This window comes from Desmodus rotundus, chromosome 2 (assembly GCF_022682495.2).
Source record: "Desmodus rotundus isolate HL8 chromosome 2, HLdesRot8A.1, whole genome shotgun sequence".
NCBI lineage: Eukaryota > Metazoa > Chordata > Mammalia > Chiroptera > Phyllostomidae > Desmodus > Desmodus rotundus.
This window is the reverse complement of record NC_071388.1, coordinates 106,128,408-106,150,596: the sequence shown is the minus strand read 5'-3', so window position 1 is coordinate 106,150,596 and position 22,189 is coordinate 106,128,408. Positions and strand designations below refer to the sequence as shown.

Genomic DNA, 22,189 nt, shown 5'->3' with positions numbered 1-22,189 from the left:
CAAAGCTATCACTTAGAACAGAAGGGAAGATAAAGTGCTTCTCAGATAAGGTCAAGTTCAAGGAGCTCATCATTACCAAGCCCTTATTATATGAAATGTTAAAGGGATTCATCTAAGAAAAAGAAGATAAAAATATGAACAGTAAACATGACAGCAAACTCACAGTTATTAACAAGCACATCTAAAACAAAAACAAAAGCAAACTAAGCAAACAACTAGAACAGGAACAGAACCACAGAAATGGAGATCACATGGAGGGTTATCAACAGGGGAGTGGAAGGGGGAGAGAGGGGGGAAAGGTACAGAGAATAAGTAGCATAAATGGTAGGTAGAAAATAGACAGGGGGAGGGTTAAGAATAGTATAGGAAATGTAGAATCCAAAGAACTTATATGTATGACCCATGGACATGAACTATAGGGGGTGAATGTGGGAGGGAGGGGGTGGGCAGGATGGAGTGGAGTGAAGGGGCAGAAAAGGGACAACTGTAATAGCATAATCAATATATTTAAAAAATAAACATTGAGATGTCATTTCTCACCCATCTAGATTGGCAAAAATTCAAATGTGTAGCAATACTTCTACTTTAGCCCCCAAATTCTGCAGTTCACCCAACAGCATCATTTGATTATGCAAAAGACACTATGAAAAAGGAGGCTATAGGGAAACAGTCACATACATTTCTGGTGTTAATGCAAAATGAAACAATTCCTACAGAGGGGAATTTGACAATATCTAACGAAGCTACAATGCATTGATTCTCTGATACAGCAATCCCACTTCTGGGAATTTATTCTTAAAACACATCTCCAACGACATAAAACACATTATGTGCAAGGTTATTAACTGAAGTATTATTTGTGCTTTCAAAAGATCAGAAACTATTCAAATGTCCAATATGGGCTCTTTGCTGGCTAAGCTGTGCACATACACATGAAGGAGTACTATGACACTGTGAGAATGAAGAAGATCCCTGTAAACTAATATGAAGTAACTCCCAAAATATATTTTTATATGGAAATGGCAAAATACAAAAGAGCTCACACAGATCACCTTTTATACAAGCATATGGGGGATAAGAAAATATGCATGCATCTTCATGTTTTTGCAAAAAGAAATAGAAGGAATAAACCAAAAACAAATGAATTGACTATTTATCAGAGGTAGGGAGATAGGATGAAGAGACTAGGGAGCAAATCAACTCCTCAGAGCACACCTTATGGTTTTGACTTTGGGAATCATGTTAAAATTCCACATTAAAAAAAATTAAATAGTGTTTTTAAAAAAGGATGCAGAGAGAGGTAAACACTAAGACTGAATGATAACAGAAACAAATGAACCTAATTCTATTTCAAATTAATAAAATCACTGAGGGGAGAAGAAAAAGAACTAATCCAAGTAACTTTTGAAGAGTGTGCTTTGACCATATTACCTTGTTATAAAGAAAAAACACCCCAGCAAATAGTCATGAACAAATGTTACTTGTTGTACTGGTATGGGTCTAGTAATTCTGAAATTCTTTTGAGTATATTTTAAGATTCAGCAAATGAGTATATAATATTAATGTTGTTGGGAGCCAGGTTCTCAAAATAGAAAAAGGGAGACAAAAATATAGAAAAGGGAAAGACAAACAAGGACTCTTAGGAGCTAAACTGGAACTGGAAGTACAATATAAACTCAATGATTTTTCACACATACACTCTTGTATATGCATTTCTCTCTCTCTCTCTCTCTCTCTCTCTCTCTCTCTCTGTTGCACACACACACACACTTCTAGCTCTGTTGTAAGGGCTTAGAAGCAATGACACTTCATTATTGTTTTAAAATGCCATTTCCCACTAAAGAAAGTAAGGAGGACTCACTGGAAAAGTGCCTAATTCCAGAACAGGGGTTGAAAAACACAAGATGAGCTCTTGTGCCAAAAACTAATACCAAGAACGTTCTCAGAAAATAATAAATATAGACATTTAAAAGGCACAAGCCAGTTCTGGCCAAGATGGAGGCATAGCTGGAAATGCTTTGCTTCCTCGCACAGCCAAAGGAAAGATAACAACTAGTTTAAAAACAGAAAACAACCAGAACTGCCAGAAAATCAAAATGCATGGAACTCTGACAACTAGGGAGTTAAAAGAAACATTCATCCAGACTGGCAGGAGACGGGCAGCTGGGGAAACAAGGCAGTTGGCGAGGAGGAGGTAGGGCTGCCTAACTGGTTGGTCCCACATTTGTGCGGGGATAAATAAGGAAGAACAACAAGAGTGAGACAGACTATGAAATCCAGGATTTCAGTGATGTGAAATAAAGACTGAATACCTCTGACTGTAAAATATTGTAAGGGTTGCAGCAGTGGGAAAAACTGCCAGTCTCACAGGAGAATCCATTGAAAAGGCCCCCAGGGTCCTAGGATGTACACAAACCCACCCAACCAGGAATCAGCACCTGAATGGGCACAATCTGCTTTCAAGGAACGAGGGAAGTGACAGAAAGTAGGGCAAGAACTGAGCAAGCAGCATTACTCCCTCTCGGACCCCTCCCCCATATACAGCATGACAATGTAGCAAAGAGGGTTGCCCTACCCTGGTGAATACCCAAGGCTCCACCCCTTACAACATAACAGGTGTGCCGAGACAAAGAAATATAACCAAAATGAAAGAACAGATCAAAGCTCCAGGAAAAATACAACTAAGCAATGAAGAGATAGCCAACCTATCAGATACACAGTTCAAAACACTGGTAATCAGGACGCTCACAGAAATGGTTGAGTATGGTCACAAAATAGAGGAAAGAGTGAAGGCTATGAAAAGAGAAACAAAGGAAAATGCACAGGGAACTAACAGTGATGGGAAGGAAACTGGGACTCAAATCAACAGTTTGGACCAGAAGGAAGAAATAAACATTCAACCAGAACGGAATGAAGAAACAAGAATTCAAAAACATGAGCAGAAGTTTAGGAACCTCCAGGACAACATTAAATGTACCAATATGCAAATTATACGGGTACCAGAAGGAGAAGAGGAAGAACAAAAAATTGAAAACTTATTTTAAAAAAATAATGAAGGAGAACTTCCCCAATCTGGCAAAGGAAATAGACTTTCAGGAAGTCCAAAAAGCTCAGAGAGTCCCAAAGAAGTTGGACCCAAGGAGGAACACACCAAGGCACAGCATAATTACATTACCCAAGATAAAAGATAAGGAGAGAATATTAAAAGCAGCAAGAGAAAAGGACACAGTTACCTACAAAGAAGTTCCCATAAGACTGTCAGCTGATTTCTCAAAAGAGACCTTACAGGCAAGAAGGGGCTGGAAAGAAGTATTCAAAGTCATGAAAGGCAAGGACCTACATCCAAGATTACTCTATCCAGCAAAGCTATCATTTAGAATGGAAGGGCAGATAAAGTGCTTCTCAGATAAGGTCAAATTAAAGGAGTTCATCATCACCAGCCCTTAGTATATGAAATGTTAAAAGGACTTATCTAAGAAAAAGAACATCAAAAGTATGAACAGTAAAATGACAACAAATTTACAACTATAACAACTGAACATAAAAAAACAAAAACAACAGTGAACTAAGCAAACAACTAGAACAGGAAGAGAATCACAGAAATGGAGATCACAGGGAGGGTTATCAGTGGGGAGATGGAGGGGGGAGAATGGGGGAAAGGTACAGGGAATAAGTAGCATAAATGGTAGGTACAAAATAGACAGGGGAAGGTTAAGAATAGTACAGGAAATGTAGAATCCAAAGAACTTATATGTATGACCCATGGACATGAACTAAGGGGGAGGGGGCAATTCTGGTGGGGGTGGTTGGAGGGTGGAGAGGAATAAAGGGGAGAAAAAATGGGACAACTGTAATAGCATAATCAATAAAATATACTTTAAAAAGCAGCACATATAAAAGACTCATGGACATGCACAACAGGGTGCTGATTGACTATGCAAGGGGGTGGTGGATGGTGCTAGGGAGAGCAATAGGGGAAAACTAATTGAACAACAGTAAATAAATAAAATTTGACACATAATTAAAAAAGAAACTATATACTACATGGCCAAGAAACATCCCTTTTGCACTAAATATATTTTTAAGTATTTTTATTGATTATGCTGTTACAGTTTTCGCAATTTTCCTCCTTTATCCCCCTTCCGCCCTGCACTCCCAACCCTCTAGCATCCCCCCCTTAGTTCATGTCAATGGGTTTTACATATAAGTTCTTTCAGTCCTCTGTTTCCTATACCATTTTCCATCTCTCCCGTCTATTTTATGCCTACTAATTATGCTGCTTATTCCCTGCACATTCCTCCCCATTCCTCCCTTCCCCCACCCCACTGAAAATCCTCCATGTGACGTCCATTTCTCTGATTCTGTTCCTGTTCTAGTTGTTTACTTAATTTTTGTTTTCATTGCTTTCCTTCTCTTTTAGACTGATAGTTGTGAGTTTGCTGTCATTTTACCATTCATATTTTCTATCTTCCTTTTCTTAGATAAATCCCTTTAACGTTTCATATTATAATGGCTTGGTGATGATGAACTCATTTAACTTGACCTTATCTGGGAAGCACTTTATTTGCCCTTTCATTCTAAATGAAAGCTTTGCTGGATAGTGTCATGTTGGATGTAGGTCCTTGCTTTTCATGACTTCAAATACTTTCTCCAGACCCTTCTTACCTGTAAGGTTTCTTTTAAAAAATCAGCTGATAGTCATATGGGCACTCCTGAGTCTTACAAACCTCTGGGACAACCCTGCAATGTTCCAATAACTGAATTATAGGGGTGCCAGAAGGAGAAGAACGATAGCAAGAAATTAAAAACTTATTTGAACAAATAATGAAGGACAACTTCCCCAATCTGGAAAAGGAAACAGACTTCCAGGAAGTTCAGGAAGCTCAGAGAGTCCTAAAGAAGTTGGACCCAAAGAGCAACACACCAAGGCACATCATTAAGCTACCCAAGATTAAAGATAAAGAGAGAATCATTTTGCAATTAATATCTTAGCCAAACACTGGAATATTTGTTTATTGCCCTTTTCCTCTGTAACATGTAGATATTGTTCCACTTTTCAAATTTTCCAACTAACTTCAAGCCAGTCTGAGTCTTTTTCTTTATAAATAAAACTGTTCTTCCTGTCTTGAAGCTTTTCTTTATTCTTGCAATTCAGACAGTTCATCTATACATGACTGTCTTAGTTTGTGTCTCATTTTATTTCATTTTATTTTCTTTTTAATGCGGTAAGCCATTTCAGTCTGAAAATTCAGTACTTTCACTTGGTCAGGGAAGTTTATTTTGCATTTTGTCTTTAATTTTTTCATTATCATAATTGTTTCCATTTCCACAGTTACCATTTCATATTCCAAAGAAGACACTATTACTCACACCTTTTTTTCTCTAGTCTTTCCTCCATATTAATTACCTTTCAGTTTTGTTTACTGTTTATGTTTTCTTTTTAAAATCTCCCTGACTCCTATTTGGGTTTTCAGCACTGTCAATTTTATATTTTATCAATCTTTTTACATTTTATACATCATGTTTTTGTTCTTCAAATCCTTATGTTTTCAAGGCTTGAGCAGCACCAAGAGAGACCTGGTTTTTGAAGTCGCAGGGAGGGGAATATGGACGAAGTGGTAAAACCACGGAGACTGTGGGCGCCCACAAGCAGAGTTGAGAGTTGGGCCATGTGGTGCCCTGACCCGGACAGTCCCAGGTCTAGCCAGAGAGGGGGCCTGTGTGAGAGGACAGGCCCTTCCTTGTATGGAGAGGCAGGACTGAGCAGGAGGATTTTCTCAAAAAGAAAAAGACCCTCGGGGGCACTTTGGGGAATCCTCCTGCAGCAACAGCTCCACCGGGCAGCCCGGTGCTCCCGTGGGGCTCTGGGGGGTATCAAGCCCAAATCCTAAACACCAGGGGGAGAATGCACACCTAGGGGGTCCGGAGACCACAGGCACTGACTGGGGAGAGTGCAACTCAGAGAGACCTGAGACCACAGACACGGGGGAGAATGCCAATCACGGGAAGGCCCCTCGAGCACACCCATAGCCTGGAGGAGGGTGAGTGCCTGAACCTGTGGGTCCAGGGGCTGCTGGAGAGCTGAGCCAGAGGCTGCCCAAGTGCTGGTCTGGACGGAGAAGAGCTGGGCTAGGCCCCCTGAGTTGGCTGCAGACAAAAAGACCAGCAAAACTGGCTTGGCCAGTGAAGCCAGCAGGCTTGTTTGTTTGTTTGTTTTATTTTTTAAGGTAGTTCTTTATTATTACATTTTTATTATTTTTTCTTTTAGCACCTTCCTCTTTCCTTCTTTCTTGTTCTACTCCTTTCTCTCCCTTTATATCTCTTCTTCCTTCTTTTTTTTTTTAATCCCCACAGGTGAGACAATAAAATCTGCAACTGTGAAAAGACCAAAGTTGGACCCAAAGAGGGGGCATCCCAACAGCTGAGACAGTGAAACAAATTTCACTTTGCTACTCCAGAGAACTTGCAAGGTATTGTACGTTTGTATTTTTTTCATTATGCTTACATCACTCATTTTATTAGTATTTTTGAATCTCCTTTCTGTTTAGTCTTCTCCGCTTGAATGGTTAATTTGCATTGTTTGACTGGTTTTCCCTTGTTCTCTCTTTCACAGTGTATTGTTAGTTAACTGTCTTTCACTTCACTTGGGTTCCATTAGCACAGTACTCTAGGACCTATACTCCCTATTCTAGTTATCCAGATCACATAGATTCTGTCATATGATTGTTGCTCCATTACTATTGTAAATAATAGCTGTTCCATACATCTGTAAATACTACACAGAACTTCTCCCAGATCTCAGCCCACTTCACTGTTTCCTGGACTTTATTACCGGTGTGGTTAAATCTATTCTCTCATATATTACACCTATTTTCTACCCTTTACTCTCACTTTACCTCATAATCTGACCTCCCACAAGCTCACAGCTTTCTAGATACAACTCAAAATCCTTCCCACCCACCCCAACAACAAGAGCCTTATCTTCTTTCCACCCTTTCTAAAAAGTGGTTAGGTGGGTGAATTATCACGGTTAACACCATATATATACAAAGGATCTCTTATATCTTCTCTAAGGGCTGGTACTAAAGTATAATATCATATATCATATAATACACTCCTGCTGCCTTAAACCATTTTGCCTTTTCCCTACAACCTATCACAAAAAAGAGTAGGTAGAAGCTGTGAACAGCAGGATACCTCCTCCAAGAGGAAACCCACCAACAAAGGAAACACCAACAGCTAAGAACAGAAGACGGTGAAGGAGGAAGTGGAAGTCACACTAACTCAACCCAGGACCTATCTGGAAATACAACTAAATAGTAAAGAAATGACTAAGAACAAACGACTGAACAAGAACAAGAGAAAAGCCTCAAAACCTTGTACACACAGAGGAACCAGCTCCAACACAACCTGCCAACACCTGCACAACAGAAAACAAGAGGTGGAGGACAGACTGACCCTCAGATAACCAGCTGGTGGGAAAGACCCACCAAAGAAACACCCAACAAAAACCAAAAACCAAAGACATACACAGAGCCAACAGAAACGAAAGCACAAGACCAGCCAGCTCAGGAGATCAAGGAGACTGTACCACTGAATCTCACAGGTATTCTACCACAGAAGTTCACACCATAAACCCAGGGGGTCAAAACAGAGCAACTTAAAAGCAGAGGCAAAAAGGAAGAGTCTGAAAAATAATGGGAAGACAAAGAAACAATCCCTAAATGAAAGGAAAGGAGGAAGCCTCAGAAACAATGCTAAATGAAAAATAGGCAAGTCAACTATCAGATATTGAGTTCAAAGAATGGGTTATAAGGAAGTTTAATGAGCTCACACAGATCACCAAAAACTACAGGGAAACTAAAATGAACTCACTGCAAACTATATCAACGTGAAAAAAGAAATAGAAACTATCAACAAGGGCCAAGAGGAAATGAAGAATACAATTTCTGAATTGAAGAACACAGTAGAAGGAATCAAAAGCAGGCTCGATGAAGCAGAGGATCAGATCAGCAAACTGGAGGACAAGGTAGAAAAAAAACACCCAGAATGAGCAAGAAAAAGAAAAGAGGTTCAGAAAGAATGAAGAGGGATTAAGGGAAATGCAGGACATGAAAAGTAGTAATATCCGTATAATAGGGATACTAGAAGGAGAAGAGGAAGAGCAAGGGATAGAAAACCTGTTTGAACAAACTAATCATGGAAAATTTCCCTAATTTAATGAGAGAAAAAGTCACACAAATCCAGGAATCACAGAGAGTCCCAATCAAGAGGAACCCCAAGAGGCCCACTGCAAGACACATCATAATTAAAATGGCAAAATTCCAAGACAAAGAAAGAATCTTAAAGGCAGCAAGGGAGAAACAGGAAGTAACACGCAAGGGAGCCCCAATAAGGTTAGAAACTGACTTCTCAATGGACACGATCCAAGCCAGAAGAGAATGGCAAAAAATATTCCAAGTAATGAGAACCAGAGGCCTGCAACCAAGACTACTTTACTCAGCAAGGCTCTCAATCAAGATAGAAGGCCAAATAAGGAGTTTCCGAGACAAAAGAAGTCTAAAAGCATATACCTCCAACAAACCAGCTCTGCAACAGATGCTAACGGGCTGCTTTAAGGAAAGGAAGGAAGAGAGAAAGACAGAGAGAGAGGAACACAGGTACAAAAAATTGGCAATGAATAAGTACCTATCGATAAACCTTAAATGTAAATGGATGAAATGCTCCAATCAAAAGACACAGAATAGCTGAATGGATAAGAAAGCATGACCCACACATATGCTGCCTACAAGAGACCCACCTCAACAGAGAAGACCTACACAGACTGAAAGTAAAGGGCTAGAAAAAGTTTTCCAAGCAAAAGGACAGGAAAAAAAAGCAGGGGTAGCAATACTCATATCAGACAAAATAGACTCCAAAAAAAGGGCCATAAAGAGAGACCCAGAAGGTCACTTCATAATACTCAAAGGAAGAATCCACCAAGAAAACATAAACATTGTATAGATATATATATGCTCCCAACATAAGAGCACCCAAATACATAAAGAAAATTTTGGAGGACTTCAAGAAAGATATTGATAGCAACACAATTGTAGGGGATTTTAACACCCCTCTGTCAAAGATAAACAGATCTTCCAAACAAAATATTAACAAGGATATTGTGGCATTGAACAATGTCTTAGATGAAATGGACTCAACGGATATATATAGAGCCTTTCATCCCAAAGGTGCAAAATACACATTCTTTTCAAATGCACATGGAACATTTCCAAAGGTAGACCATATGTTAGGACACAAAACAAGCCTCAACAAATTCAAGAAAATAGAAATCATATAAAGCATTTTATCTGACCACAAGGGACTGAAATGAGAAACCATCCCCAAGGAAAAATCCCTAAGCACTAAACGACATGGAGACTGAATAGCATGCTATTAAACAATGAATGGGTCAAGAATGAGATTAGGGGAGAAATCAAAAAGTTTCTGGAAACAAATGAAAATGAACTCACAACAATCCAAAACCTATGGGACACAGCAAAGGCAGTCCTGAGAGGGAAGTTCATAGCAATTCAGGCCTACCTAAAAAGAAAAGAAACATTTCAAATAAACAACCTAACCATATGATTACAAGAACTCAAAGAACCACAACAAAGACAACCCAGATCAAGTAGAAGGAAGGAAGTAACCAAGATAAGAGCAGAATTGAACAACTTAAGTTACTAAACGCACAATTATAAGGATCAATAAATCCAGGAGCTGTTTCTTTTAAAGATAAACAAAATCGACAAGCTTTTCAGCAGACTCATCAAGAAAAAAAGGAGAGGGCCCAAATAAACTCAATCAGAAATGAAAGAGGAGAGATTGCAACTGATAGCACAGAGATACAAAGGATTGTAAGAAATTGCTACAAAGAACTATATGCCAAGAAATTTTTTTTAATTTAATTTTTTTATTGATTGATTATGCTATTACAGTTGTCCCATTTCCGCCCCTTGACTCAATTCCATCCTGCCCACCCCCTCCCTCCCACATTCCCCCCCTATAGTTCATGTCCATGGGTCATACTTATAAGTTCTTTGACTTCTACATTTCCTACACTATTCTTACACTCCCCCTATCTATTTTCCACCTATCATTTACGCTATTTATTCTCTGTACCTTTCCCCCATCTCTCCCCCTCCAAATCCCGTATTGATAACCCTCTATGTGATCTCCATTTCTGTGGTTCTGTTTCTGTTCTAGTTGTTGGCTTAATTTTCTTTTGTTTTGGTTTTAGTTGTGGTTGTTAATAACTGTGAGTTTGCTGTCATTTTTGCTGTTCATATTTTTTATCTTCTTTTTCTTAGGTAACTCCTTTTAACATTTCATATACTAAGGGCTGGTGATGATGAACTCCTTTAACTTGACCTTATCTGAGAAGCACTTTATCTGCCCTTCCATTCTAAATGATAGCTTTCCTGGATAGAGCAATCTTGGATGTAGGTCCATGCCTTTCATGACTTGGAATACTTCTTTCCAGCCCCTTCTTGCCTGTAAGGTCTCTTTTGAGACATCAGCTGACAGTCTTATGGGAACTCCTTTGTAGGTAACTGTGTCCTTTTCTCTTGCTGCTTCTAAGATTCTCTGCTTCTCTTTCATCTTGGGGAATGTAATGATGATGTGCCTTGGTGTGTTCCTCCTTGGGTCCAGCTTCTTTGGGACTCTCTGAGCTTCCTGGACTTCCTGGAAGTCTATTTCCTTTGCCAGATTAGGGAAGTTCTCCTTCATTATTTGTTCAAATAAGTTTTCAATTTTTTGTTCTTCCTCTTCTCCTTCTGGTACCCCTATAATTCGGATGTTGGAACGTTTCAAGATGTCCTGGAAGTTCCTAAGCCTCTCCTCATTTTTCCGAATTCTTGTTTCTTCATTCTTTTCTGGTTGGATGTTTCTTTCTTCCTTCTGGTCCACACCATTGATGTGAGTCCCAGTTTCCTTCGCATCACTATTGGTTCCTGTACATTTTCCTTTGTTTCTCTTGGCATAGCCTTCATTTTTTCTTCTATTTTGAGACCAAATTCAACCAATTCTGTGAGCATCTTAATAACCAGTGTTTTGAACTGTGCATCTGATAGGTTGGCTATCTCTTCCTCGCTTAGTTGTATTTTTTCTGGAGCTTTGAAGTGTTCTGTCACTTGGGCCTTTTTTTTTTTTTTTGGTCTTGGCGCATCTGTTACTTAAAGGGGCGGAGCCTTAGGTGTTCACCTGGGCGGGGTAATGCTGGTTGCTGCACTGTGATGCTGTACGTGGGGGAGGGGCCGAGAGGGAGCAATGGCGCCCGCTCCACTGTCTGCCAGACTTCAGCCACTCCCTCCGATACCTACAATCAAACTGGGCCCCTCTGGTGCTGGTTCCCAAGTGGGTGGGCTTGTGCACACTCTAGGCCCCTGTGGGTCTCTCCAACGACCTCTCCTGTGAGACTGGGAGTCTCTCCTGCTGCTACCCCAACCCCCATGGGCGTTTTCAATCAGAGGTCTGAGGCTTTATTTCCCCACGCTGGAGCCCTGGGTTACGCAGTCTACTTCGCTCCCCGCCATTCGTCCCGTGCGCGAGTGTGGGGCCACGGGGTGCTACCCGCCGCTCTGCCTGCCCCGTTCTCCGCCACTCTGAGTCCGGGCCTCTCGGTTTATCTGTGCGTGAATGCGGGGCCGCAGGGTCTGCTAGTGGTCAGACTGCCTGCCCCGTTTATCCCACACTCCGCCAGTCTCAGTCCTGCCACGTCCTCGCGAGTCCTTTCTGCCCCGGTGCCCGTCTCCGCCCCTCCTACCGGTCTGGATGTATGTTTCTTTTTTATCTACTTGATGTCGGACTTCCCTGCCGTTCGATTTTATGTCCGTTCTGGTTGTGCGAGGAGGCGCAGTGTGTCTACCTATGCCGCCATCTTGGTTCCCCTCCACAAAACACACTTATATGCCAAGAAATTTGAAAACCTAAATGAAATGGACAAATTTCTAGAAAAATATAACCTTCCAAAACTCAATGAAGAAGAAGCAGAAAATCTGAACAGACCAATAACAGCTCATGAAATTGAAACAATAATCAAAAAGCTTCCAAAACACAAAAGCCCTGGACCAGACAGTTTCACATGGAGATTTTTACAAAGCACTTAAAGAACAGCTAACACCCATCCTACCCAGATTATTCCAAAAAATTCAAGAAGATGGAAGACTCCCAAACTCGTTTTATGAAGCCAGCACCATCCTAATCCCAACACCAGATAAAGACATAACAAAGAAAGAAAATTTCAGGCCAATATTGCTGATGATCATAGATGCTAAAATCCTCAATAAAATATTGGCAAATTGCATCCAGCAATACACTAAAAAGATCATACACCATGATCAGTGGGACTCATCCCAGGGATGCAAGGATGGTACAATATTCACAAACCAATAAACATAATACATCACATAAACAAAAGGTAAGACAAAATACACATGATCATATCAATAGATGCGGGAAAAGCATTTGATAAGATACAGCACCCATTTATGATAAAAACACTCAGCAAAGTGGAAATAGAGGGAGCATTCCTCAACATAATAAAGGCCATATACAAGAGACCTACAGCCAACATCATACTCAATGGGCAACAACTAAAAACTTTCCTACTAAGACCAGGAACCAGACAAGGATGCTTACTTCTCATCACTTCTATTCAACATAGTATTGGAAGTCCTGGCCATAGCAATCAGACAAGAAAAAGAAATAAAAGGCATCGAAATTGGAAAGGAAGAAGTAAAACTGTCATTGTTTGCAGATGACATGACAGTGTACATGGAAAATCCTGTAGACTCCACCAAAAAACTACTCGATGTAATAAAAGAATTTAGCAAAACAGCGGGCTACAAAATCAATAACCAGAAATCAAGGCATTTTTGTACACCAATGAAATATTAGAAACAGAAATCAGGAAAAAAGTCCCATTTGATATAGCAACAAGAAAAATAAAGTACCTAGGAATAAACCTAACCAAGGAGGTAAAAGACCTGTACTCAGAAAACTACGCAACACTGAAGAAAGAAATTAAGGAAGACACAAACAAATGGAAATATATACCTTGTTCATGAATCACAAGAATTAACACTCACAATGCCCATACTTCCCAAAGCAATTTATACATTCAACACAATCCCTATTAAAGTACCAATGGCATATTTCTCAGATAAAGAACAAACACTTGAAAAATTTATATGGAACCATAAATGACCCCAAATAGCTGCAGCAACTTTGAGAAAAAAGAGCAAGGTAGGAGGGATCCCAATACCTGATATTAAAATGTATCACAAGGCCACTGTAATCAAAACGGAATGGTAGTGGCATAAGAACAGACACATGGACCAATGGAACAGAATAGAGAGCCCAGAAATAATCCCAAGTCTCTATGGTCAATTAATATTCGAGAAAGGAGGCAGCAGCATAAAATGGAGCAAAGATAGCCTCTTCAACAAATGGCGTTGGGAGAGCTGGACAGCTACATGCAAAAAAAAAAAAAAAAAGAAAAAAGAAACTCAAGCACCAACTTACTCCATACACAAAAATAAATTGAAGGTGGATAAAAGGTTTAAATAAGGCGTGACACCATTGAAGTCCTAGAGCAAAACATAGGCAGGAAATTCTCAGACATTCCATGCAGCAACATCCTCACAGACACGTCCCCTTAAGCAAGGGACATAAAGGAAAGAACAAACACATGGGACCTCATCAAAATAAAAAGCTTCTGCATGGCTAAAGAAAACAGCACCAAATTACAAAGAGAACCAACAGTATGGGAAAACATATTTGCTAATGATGCCTCAGACAAGGGCCTGATCTCCAAAATATATAAAGAACTCACACAACTCCACTCCAGGAAGACAAACAACCCAATGAAAAAATGGGCAAAGGACTTGAACAGACACTTCTCCAAGGAGGGCCCAGAGACATATGAAAAGATGCTCAGCATCACTAGCCATCAGAGAGATGCAAATTAAAACCACAGTGAGATGCCACTTCACACTGGTGAGAATGGCCATCATAAACAAATCAACAAGTGTTGGAGAGGATGTGGAGAAAAAAGGGAACCCTAGTGCACTGTTGGTGGGAATGCAGACTGGTGAGGCCACTGTGGAAAACAGTGCAGAATTTCCTCAGAAAACTGAAAATGGAACTGCCTTTTGACCCAGCAATTCCGCTGCTGGGATTATACCCTAAGAGCCCTGAAACACCAATTCAAAAGAACCTATGCACCCCAATGTTCATAGCAGCACAATTTACAATAGCCAAGTGCTAGAAGCAACCTAAGTGTCAATCAGCAAATGAGTGGATCCGAAAACTATGGTAAATTCACACAATGGAATTCTACGCAGCAGAGAGAAAGAAGGAGCTTGTACCCTTTGCAACAGCATGGATGGCTCTGGAGAGCATTATGCTAAGTGAAATAAGCCAGGTGGTGAGGGACAAATGCCATATGATCTCACCTTTAACTGGAACATAATCAACAAAAGAAAAAAGCAAACAAAATATAACCAGAGACATTGAAGTTAAGAACAATCTAACAATATTTTATATACTTAAATCTATTCTTCTTTATCTTTATGGTATCTGGCTTAACCACCTAGCTGTTTACTATCCCAATATCCTAAAAACAACATCCTATATTTTCTTCTAGCATGTGGCATTTTATTTTATATTTCATTTGAACAATCCATTCATTCCCTACTGATCTGCCATCCTTTAATTCTGGCCTGTGAAATTCTGTAAGGATGACTTACCTAGTTGTTGAGCCCATTCTATGGCAGTACCAGTGTCTCCTGCATTTCCTTCAGCTAAGCATACAATCTCTTGCCCAATCTTCCACCCAATTAATGGATAAAAGCCTTAAAAGCAAACAGTGTAATTGATGTAGTAAACAATTTACTGCAGAGTCATCTACAATGGAATAATTTAATTAACCAAAAAATAGCAAAGTGGCTGTAAAGTCAGAATGCCTGGGGTCAAATTCCAGTCTTCTCTCCTTTACTAGCTGTGGTCTTAAAAGTTTCTAACCTCTTGGCCTCAGTTTCCTTGACTAAAATGGTCTACCTCAGAAAGCTGCCTCAGAGAATAAATTGAATGAAGAGAATTAAAAGAATTTAGCACAATGCCTGGCATATAATATGAATAAATATTAGCTTTTATTAGCTTTGCATATCAATGTTTCTGGAAAAACAGAAAGAATATTTTAACTTAGAAATAAAAGGTTATTATGAGATTGGTTTGCTTGAGAACTGTCTCATCTATTGCATTTATCTGTGGTTTCTATACAAGGCTCCTAAACAGGATCAATCTTATATAATGGTCAACATTTTTTTATCTTCCATTCTCCCTGCTAGGGAAAAAGGAAGAGCTTCAGCAGGGATGGAAAGTAGGTAGGAGATTTTCAAATCCACCTCTTAGTAACCATGTTAAGGGACCAGAGGCCAGGCTAAGAATCCACAGCCATCCTGTGTAGTTAGACAATCTAGTATTTCTTGGTTTATATGTCCCAGGATTTCTCCCATTAGAGAGAACAAATTCTTAATAACTCAATAATATGCAGGGATCACTAGTGGAGAACTATCACTTCCAAAAAATTCAGAAAAAGAAAAATAATTTCTTACATATAAAAGATATTTTACAGGCCTAGAAAGATGTTTAAACACATGTAACATTATAGGTAAATTTTTGGAAAGCTAACCAAAAATACCCTAATTCTTCTGAATTTTTCTGTAACATCTCTCTCATTTTTATGCTTTTAACTTAAAGATAAATGGGAAATGGGGATTAACTGTCTCTAAGAACAATAATGAAAAGTATGTTAGAGAATATCCTTAATATAAAATGGGAAAATAGTATTGTAAAACTTAAATATGCAAAAGTGGCGTTTTATTAATAAAGAGGATATATTCTAATCATTTACCTCCAGCATTCTGTTGAGGGTTATTTCCAGTATTAATATCCAAAAAGGTCCCAGTTCCCATGGTTAATTTCACGTCACCTGTCTGGAAACAGCACTCCCCAAACATGGCTGATTGCTGGTCGGCAACCTGCCAAAAATGTTCAAATGTAAGACCTTTGGGGCCTTAGCAGAGGCCTATTTCACTGTATCCCACTGTCTCATTTAATGTGTTCTCATGGTTCAGCACTGTCTTCTCTTTTTTCCTTTTCCTTAAAAAAAAGTCTGGAGAAAACAGGGAGCAATAACTATAGGATAAGAGTCTCTCTGAGACTAACATTGTATGAATAACCAGTGTGCCTCAGGAATTTTTAGTGGGCAACCTATTTCATGAGTTTTAAGTATTATAAGATTTAAGGGATAATATTAGAAATAAAAATTATGCAGAAAAAATCCCAAGATTTTTGTTTACATCTTGTAAGTGGTTTCACTCATTAGTCAAAATAATTGACCTCGCAAATTTCTCTTTCAGTAAGAGTTATAAGGGTATGCTTAACTATATATATCTACCAACCATACATTCTGTTACTATAGTTTTATATAGATACATACACAGCAATATTTTAAGGACCCAAACTCATCTGAAGAACACTTTCTTACCAATATGTAATTCTTCTAACCATACCTTAGTCTCAACCTGAGCCTACCCCTAGATTAAGTAAGACTGATCCTCTCTAGCCCTGACTGGTATGGCTCAGTGGGTTGAGCATCATTCTACAAACCAAAAGCTCACCAGTTCAATTCCCGGGCACATGCCTGGGTTGCGGGCCAAGTCCCCCACTGGGGTCAGGGGCATGTGAGAGGCAACTGATTGATGTTTCTCTTACACATTGATGTTACTCTACCTCTCTCTTTCTCCCTCCCTTCCACTCTCTCAAATAAATAAATAAATAAATAAATAAATAAATAAATAAATCTTTGGGGAGGGGGAAAAAAAAGACAGATCCTCTCTAAATAACCAGGAATTTGTAACTTGAGAATTAAATTCCCTTCCCCTCAATTTCTTCCTCCACCTACTGTGGCGAATGTCCATCTAGGGACAGATGGTCTGCACTTCCTGCTTAAGCTATTACAGGAAATCAAAGGCAAGATCTACACAGCCTCTCAAATCAGGTGGTAAAATCTTTTGGACTCTCGAAGTTCTGACTCACTCATCCAGAGAATAAGGGTATAATCAAGAAAGAAACTTCAAACACCAAAAACAGCTAATTGTTCATTCTCCCACAAGTTTTTTTACTGGTAGATGCTGGCTAAGGATTTATGAAATGTAAATACAAGTTACGTCTTTATTTTAATTGCCCTATCATTATTTATGGTTACATTATTATATTTAATGTAAACTAAGCATTGACCCTATTACTATTTTTTTTAATCTCAGAGTATCGAATATAAACAAATATTACTCAGAATACATTTTAAAAACATTTAGTACATTGGTGGTGGGAATGCAGACTGGTGCGACCATTGTGGAAAACAGTGCAGAATTTCCTCAGAAAACTAAAAATGGAACTGCCTTTTGACCCAGCAATTCCGCTGCGGGGATTATACCCTAAGAGCCCTGAAACACCAATTCAAAAGTACCTATGCACCCCAATGTTCATAGCAGCACAATTTACAATAGCCAAGTGCTAGAAGCAACCTAAGTGCCCATCAGCAAATGAGTGGATCCAAAAACTATGGTACATTCACACAATGGAATTCTACGAAGCAGAGAGAAAGAAGGAGTTTATACCCTTTGCAACGGCATGGATGGCTCTGGAGAGCATTATGCTAAGTGAAATAAGCCAGGTGGTGAGGGACAAATGCCATATGATCTCACCTTTAATAGAAACCTAATCAACAAAAGAAAAAAGCAAACAAAATATAACCAGAGACATTGAAGTTAAAAACAATCTAACAATAGCCTGAGGGGAGGGGGGAAAGGGACAGTGGAGAGAAGAGTTTTCAGGAACTACTATAAAGGACACATGGACAAAACCAAGGGGGGTGGAAGCAGGGGAGGGAGGTGGGTTTGGCTGGGGTGTGGTAGAGGGGTGGGGAGAAAATGCAGACAACTGTAATTGAACAACAATAAAATAATTTAAAAATTGAAAAAGAAAAAAACAAAAACATTTAACAATTTCCTGAAAAACAATATGTAGAGAAGTCAGTAAAGGTTATAAAGAGAAAAGGCCGACAGTGACCAGAGGGGAGAGGGGAGGGAATTTCAGGGGAAAAGGGTGAAGGGTTTGTAGGAACAATTATAAAGGACACATGGACAATAATGGGGGGGTGGAAATGAGAGGGAGGTGGGGAGGGCTGGGAGTTAGGCTGGGGTAGGGGGAAAAGGCAGAGAACTGTACTTGAATAACAATAAAATTAGAGAAGAAAAAAATAATTATGTACATAAAAATAAATAAATAAATGATAAAGTGCTTCTATGATGGAAGATTTGCCCAGCTGTCCCCTTCCCAGAATATAGAAAACACTTCTGATTATATGACAAGGTATTTTTAACTTAAAAAGAAAAAAGATACTTTAATTTTATTCTGCAAGAACCTTTTTTTGTCTCATGTATAATCCCAATTATTCATGTATATTCATTTACTTTGTACGATACAAGGAGAAACCATCAAATTTTCTACTTACCAAGGCCATTACTGGTATAGGCACACCAAATATCTCTTCATCTACTGATCCAAAATTGAAGCTTCAAATAAAATTGATTTAAAAGTGAGTTATAACTCTAGAAATATTAATTTTAAAATTTAGCAAATTGTTTTTAGCATAAGCCAAAAAGCTATATAATGTATGTTCATAAAGGTACCCCCAAAATGTAAATCAAATACTTTTTAGTTTTAAACCAAATGCTTTTTCCTCACCAAAACTAAATGAATTCAGGGACAATTCTGTTTATTTCTATGTCCAATGTTCATTATTACCTTGTATCCCTCACAGGAGGCAGGAGAGAAAGTGGTATAGAAAGCAGAGAAGTAATCGGGCCACTCCAACACATCTGAACATAAAAACATGTCATCAGAATCCAAGTTAAATTACACAAAAATTGATGATTCAAAAAGGAGGAAAGAAACCTTTACCTCATATGGGTCAAAAAGTCCTGTGGTACTTGCATTTGAAAAGTCCGTGGCAAATGCAGAACCTAAATTTACATTGGAAATAGTCATTTACAGATAGTGTAAACACATCCCTAGTTTATAGTTTAGGCCAATTTTTGCCTGAAAATTTGCCAAAATGTATATTTCCAGTGCAAAGTATCCAAAGCAATTTCCCACTTAATCTTTATAAACTTTTATAACTTACAAAAGCACTTTCAAAAACATTATCACATTATGATGCTTAAGTTTAAAAACCAGGAAAGGGGGTCATAGATGCAATGTGATTGCCTATAGTTATACCAAATTGCAAAGTGGGAGATTTGGTACTGAACTCAAATTTTAGTAGTCTTGAAATTAAGACTGTTCCTGAGTTTTACATTTGAGGTTTCATCACAATTTTAAAATCACCCTCCTCTTCCAACAAATCTGAAATTAATTTAGCTTTGTTACAACATGTAGTTTCTAAGGTGCCAAAGGGCAACGTGTCTGGGATATAGGAAGGAAAAAAAGTAATATCTACTATTTTGGGGTAAATCATTTCTAACAGTCAAATTTTAGTTACTTGAAATACATTTATCAGATCATCTTTACCTTTTGTGAGTTTATGTAACAACCAGGTATCAACAGTCCCAAAGCAGCAATTTTCTTCTTCAATTGCTTTATGCACCTTGGAAACACAATAGCACAAAATCAATTCAAAACGGCTAAATTATTAAGTGCATGATGAAGTGCCAATCAGTAAATACAATATAATTCTATTTATGATAAATACTAATATATACATAGAGGAAAAATTTAACAGTTCTAAGCAATTACTACAGGATATCAAATGCTTTAGTTTTATTTTTTTAAATTTTTTTTATTGTTATTCAATTACAGTTGTGTGCCTTTTCTCCCCATCCCTCCACCCCACCCCAGTTGAACCCCCCATCCCTCCCCCACCTCCACCCTCCCCCTTGATTTTGTCCATGTGTCCTTTATAGTAGTTCCTATAATCCCCTCTCCCCACTGTCCCCTCCCCACTCCCCTCTGGCTATTGTTAGATTGTTCTTAACTTCAATGTCTCTGGTTATATTTTGTTTGCTTTTTTCTTTTGTTGACTATGTTCCAGTTAAAGGTGAAATCATACGGTATTTGTCCCTCACCGTCTGGCTTATTTCACTTAGCATAATGCTCTCCAGTTCCATCCATGCTGTTGCAAAGGGTATAAGCACCTTCTTTCTCTCTGCTGCGTAGAATTCCATTGTGTAAATATACCATAGTTTTTGGATCCACTCGTTTACTGATGGGCACTTCGGTTGCTTCCAGTACTTGGCTATTGTAAATTGTGCTGCTATGAACATTGGGGTGCACAGGTTCTTTTGGATTGGTGTTTCAGGGTGTTTAGGGTATAATCCCAGCAGCGGAATTGCTGGGTCAAAGGGCAGTTCCATTTTTAGTTTTCTGAGGAAATTCCATACTGTTTTCCACAGTGGCCTCACCAGTCTGCATTCCCACCAACAGTGCACTAGGGTTCCCATTTCTCCGCATCCTCTCCAACATTTGTTTGTGGATTTGTTTATGCTGGCCACTCTGACTGGTGTGAGATGGTACCTCATTGTGGGTTTAATTTGCATCTCTCTGATGGCTGGTGATGCTGAGCATCTTTTCATATGTCTCTGGGCCCTCTGTATGTCTTCCTTGGAGAAGTGTCTGTTCAAGTCCTTTGCCCATTTTTTCATTGGGTTGTTTGTCTTCCTGGAGTGCAGTTGTGTGAGTTCTTTATATATTTTGGAGATCAGGCCCTTGTCTGAGGTATCATTGGCAAATATGTTTTCCCATACTGTTGGTTCTCTTTGTAATTTGGTGCTGTTTTCTTTAGCCATGCAGAAGCTTTTTATTTTGATGAGGTCCCATTTGTTTATTCTTTCCTTTATGTCCCTTGCTTCAGGGGACATGTCTGTGAGGATGTTGCTGCGTGGAATGTCTGAGATCTTCCTGCCAATGTTTTCCTCTAGGATTTTTATGGTGTTACGACTTATTTTTAAGTCTTTTATCCATCTTGAGTTTATTTTTGTGTATGGCGTAAGTTGGTGATCGAGTTTCATTTTTTTGCACGTAGCTGTCCAGCTCTCCCAACAGCATTTGTTGAAGGGGCAATTTTTGCTCAATTTCATGCTCCTGCCTCCTTTGTCAAATATTAATTAACCATAAAGACTTGGGTTTTTTCTGGGCTCTCTGTTCTGTTCCATTGGTCTACGTGCCTGTTTTTACGCCAGTACCAGGCCGTTTTGATTACAGTGGCCTCGTAATACAGTTTGATATGAGGTATTGTGATCTCTCCTGCTTTATTCTTCTTTCTCAAAATTGCTGTAGCTATTTGGGGTCGTTTATGGTTCCATATGAATTTCTGAAATGTTTGTTCTATATCTGTGAAATATGTCATGGGTACTCTAATAGGGATTGCATTGAATCTATAAATCGCTGTGGGTAGTATGGCCATTTTGATGATGTTAATTCTTCGAATCCATGAGCATGGTACATGTTTCCATTTGTATGTGTCTTCCTTAATTTCTTTCTTCAGTGTTGTGTAGTTTTCTGAGTACAGGTCTTTTACCTCCTTGGTTAGGTTTATTCCTAGGTACTTTATTTTTCTTGTTGCTATATCAAATGGGATTTTTTTCCTCATTTCTGTTTCTGCAGTTTCGTTGTTGGTATACAGGAATGCCTTTGATTTCTGAGTATTGACTTTGTATCCAGCTGTTTTGCCAAATTCATTTATTAGGTCAAATAGTTTTTTTGGTGGAGTCTATAGGATTTTCCATGTACAGAATCATGTCATCTGCAAACAATGACAGTTTCATTTCTTCCTTTCCAATTTGGATGCCTTTTATTTCTTTTTCCTGATTGCTGGTACCACAGCTTTTTAATCTACTTATCTACTGATGGGCACTTGGACTGCTTCCAAATCTCTTTCTCTCTCTCTTTTTTTTTTTATCTTTTAAAGCAACAGGTTTTATTATCTCTGAAGTCACAGGTGTTATTTACAGGATGAGAAGACTTAGTATTTAGTAATGATATACAGAGCTGAGGTTTTTCAAATCCCACTTTGTACAAATTAAAC

At 38.9% G+C, this 22,189-nt stretch overlaps 1 protein-coding gene across 4 annotated transcripts in view; it reads right to left on the bottom strand.

Moving 5' to 3' along the window:
• The window catches only part of GK5 (glycerol kinase 5), a 133,797-nt gene that overhangs the window by 25,429 nt on the left and 86,179 nt on the right, over positions 1-22,189 (bottom strand). For all 4 annotated transcript variants that reach the window (XM_045185840.3, XM_024577880.4, XM_024577882.4 and 1 more), the window contains 6 exons: positions 19,678-19,753; positions 19,069-19,130; positions 18,913-18,986; positions 18,620-18,680; positions 15,956-16,082; positions 14,790-14,894 (listed from right to left, as the gene is read on the bottom strand). In XM_045185840.3, coding sequence (XP_045041775.1) covers positions 14,790-14,894; positions 15,956-16,082; positions 18,620-18,680; positions 18,913-18,986; positions 19,069-19,130; positions 19,678-19,753 — 505 coding nt within the window. The remainder of the gene's footprint in view (positions 1-14,789; positions 14,895-15,955; positions 16,083-18,619; positions 18,681-18,912; positions 18,987-19,068; positions 19,131-19,677; positions 19,754-22,189) is intronic.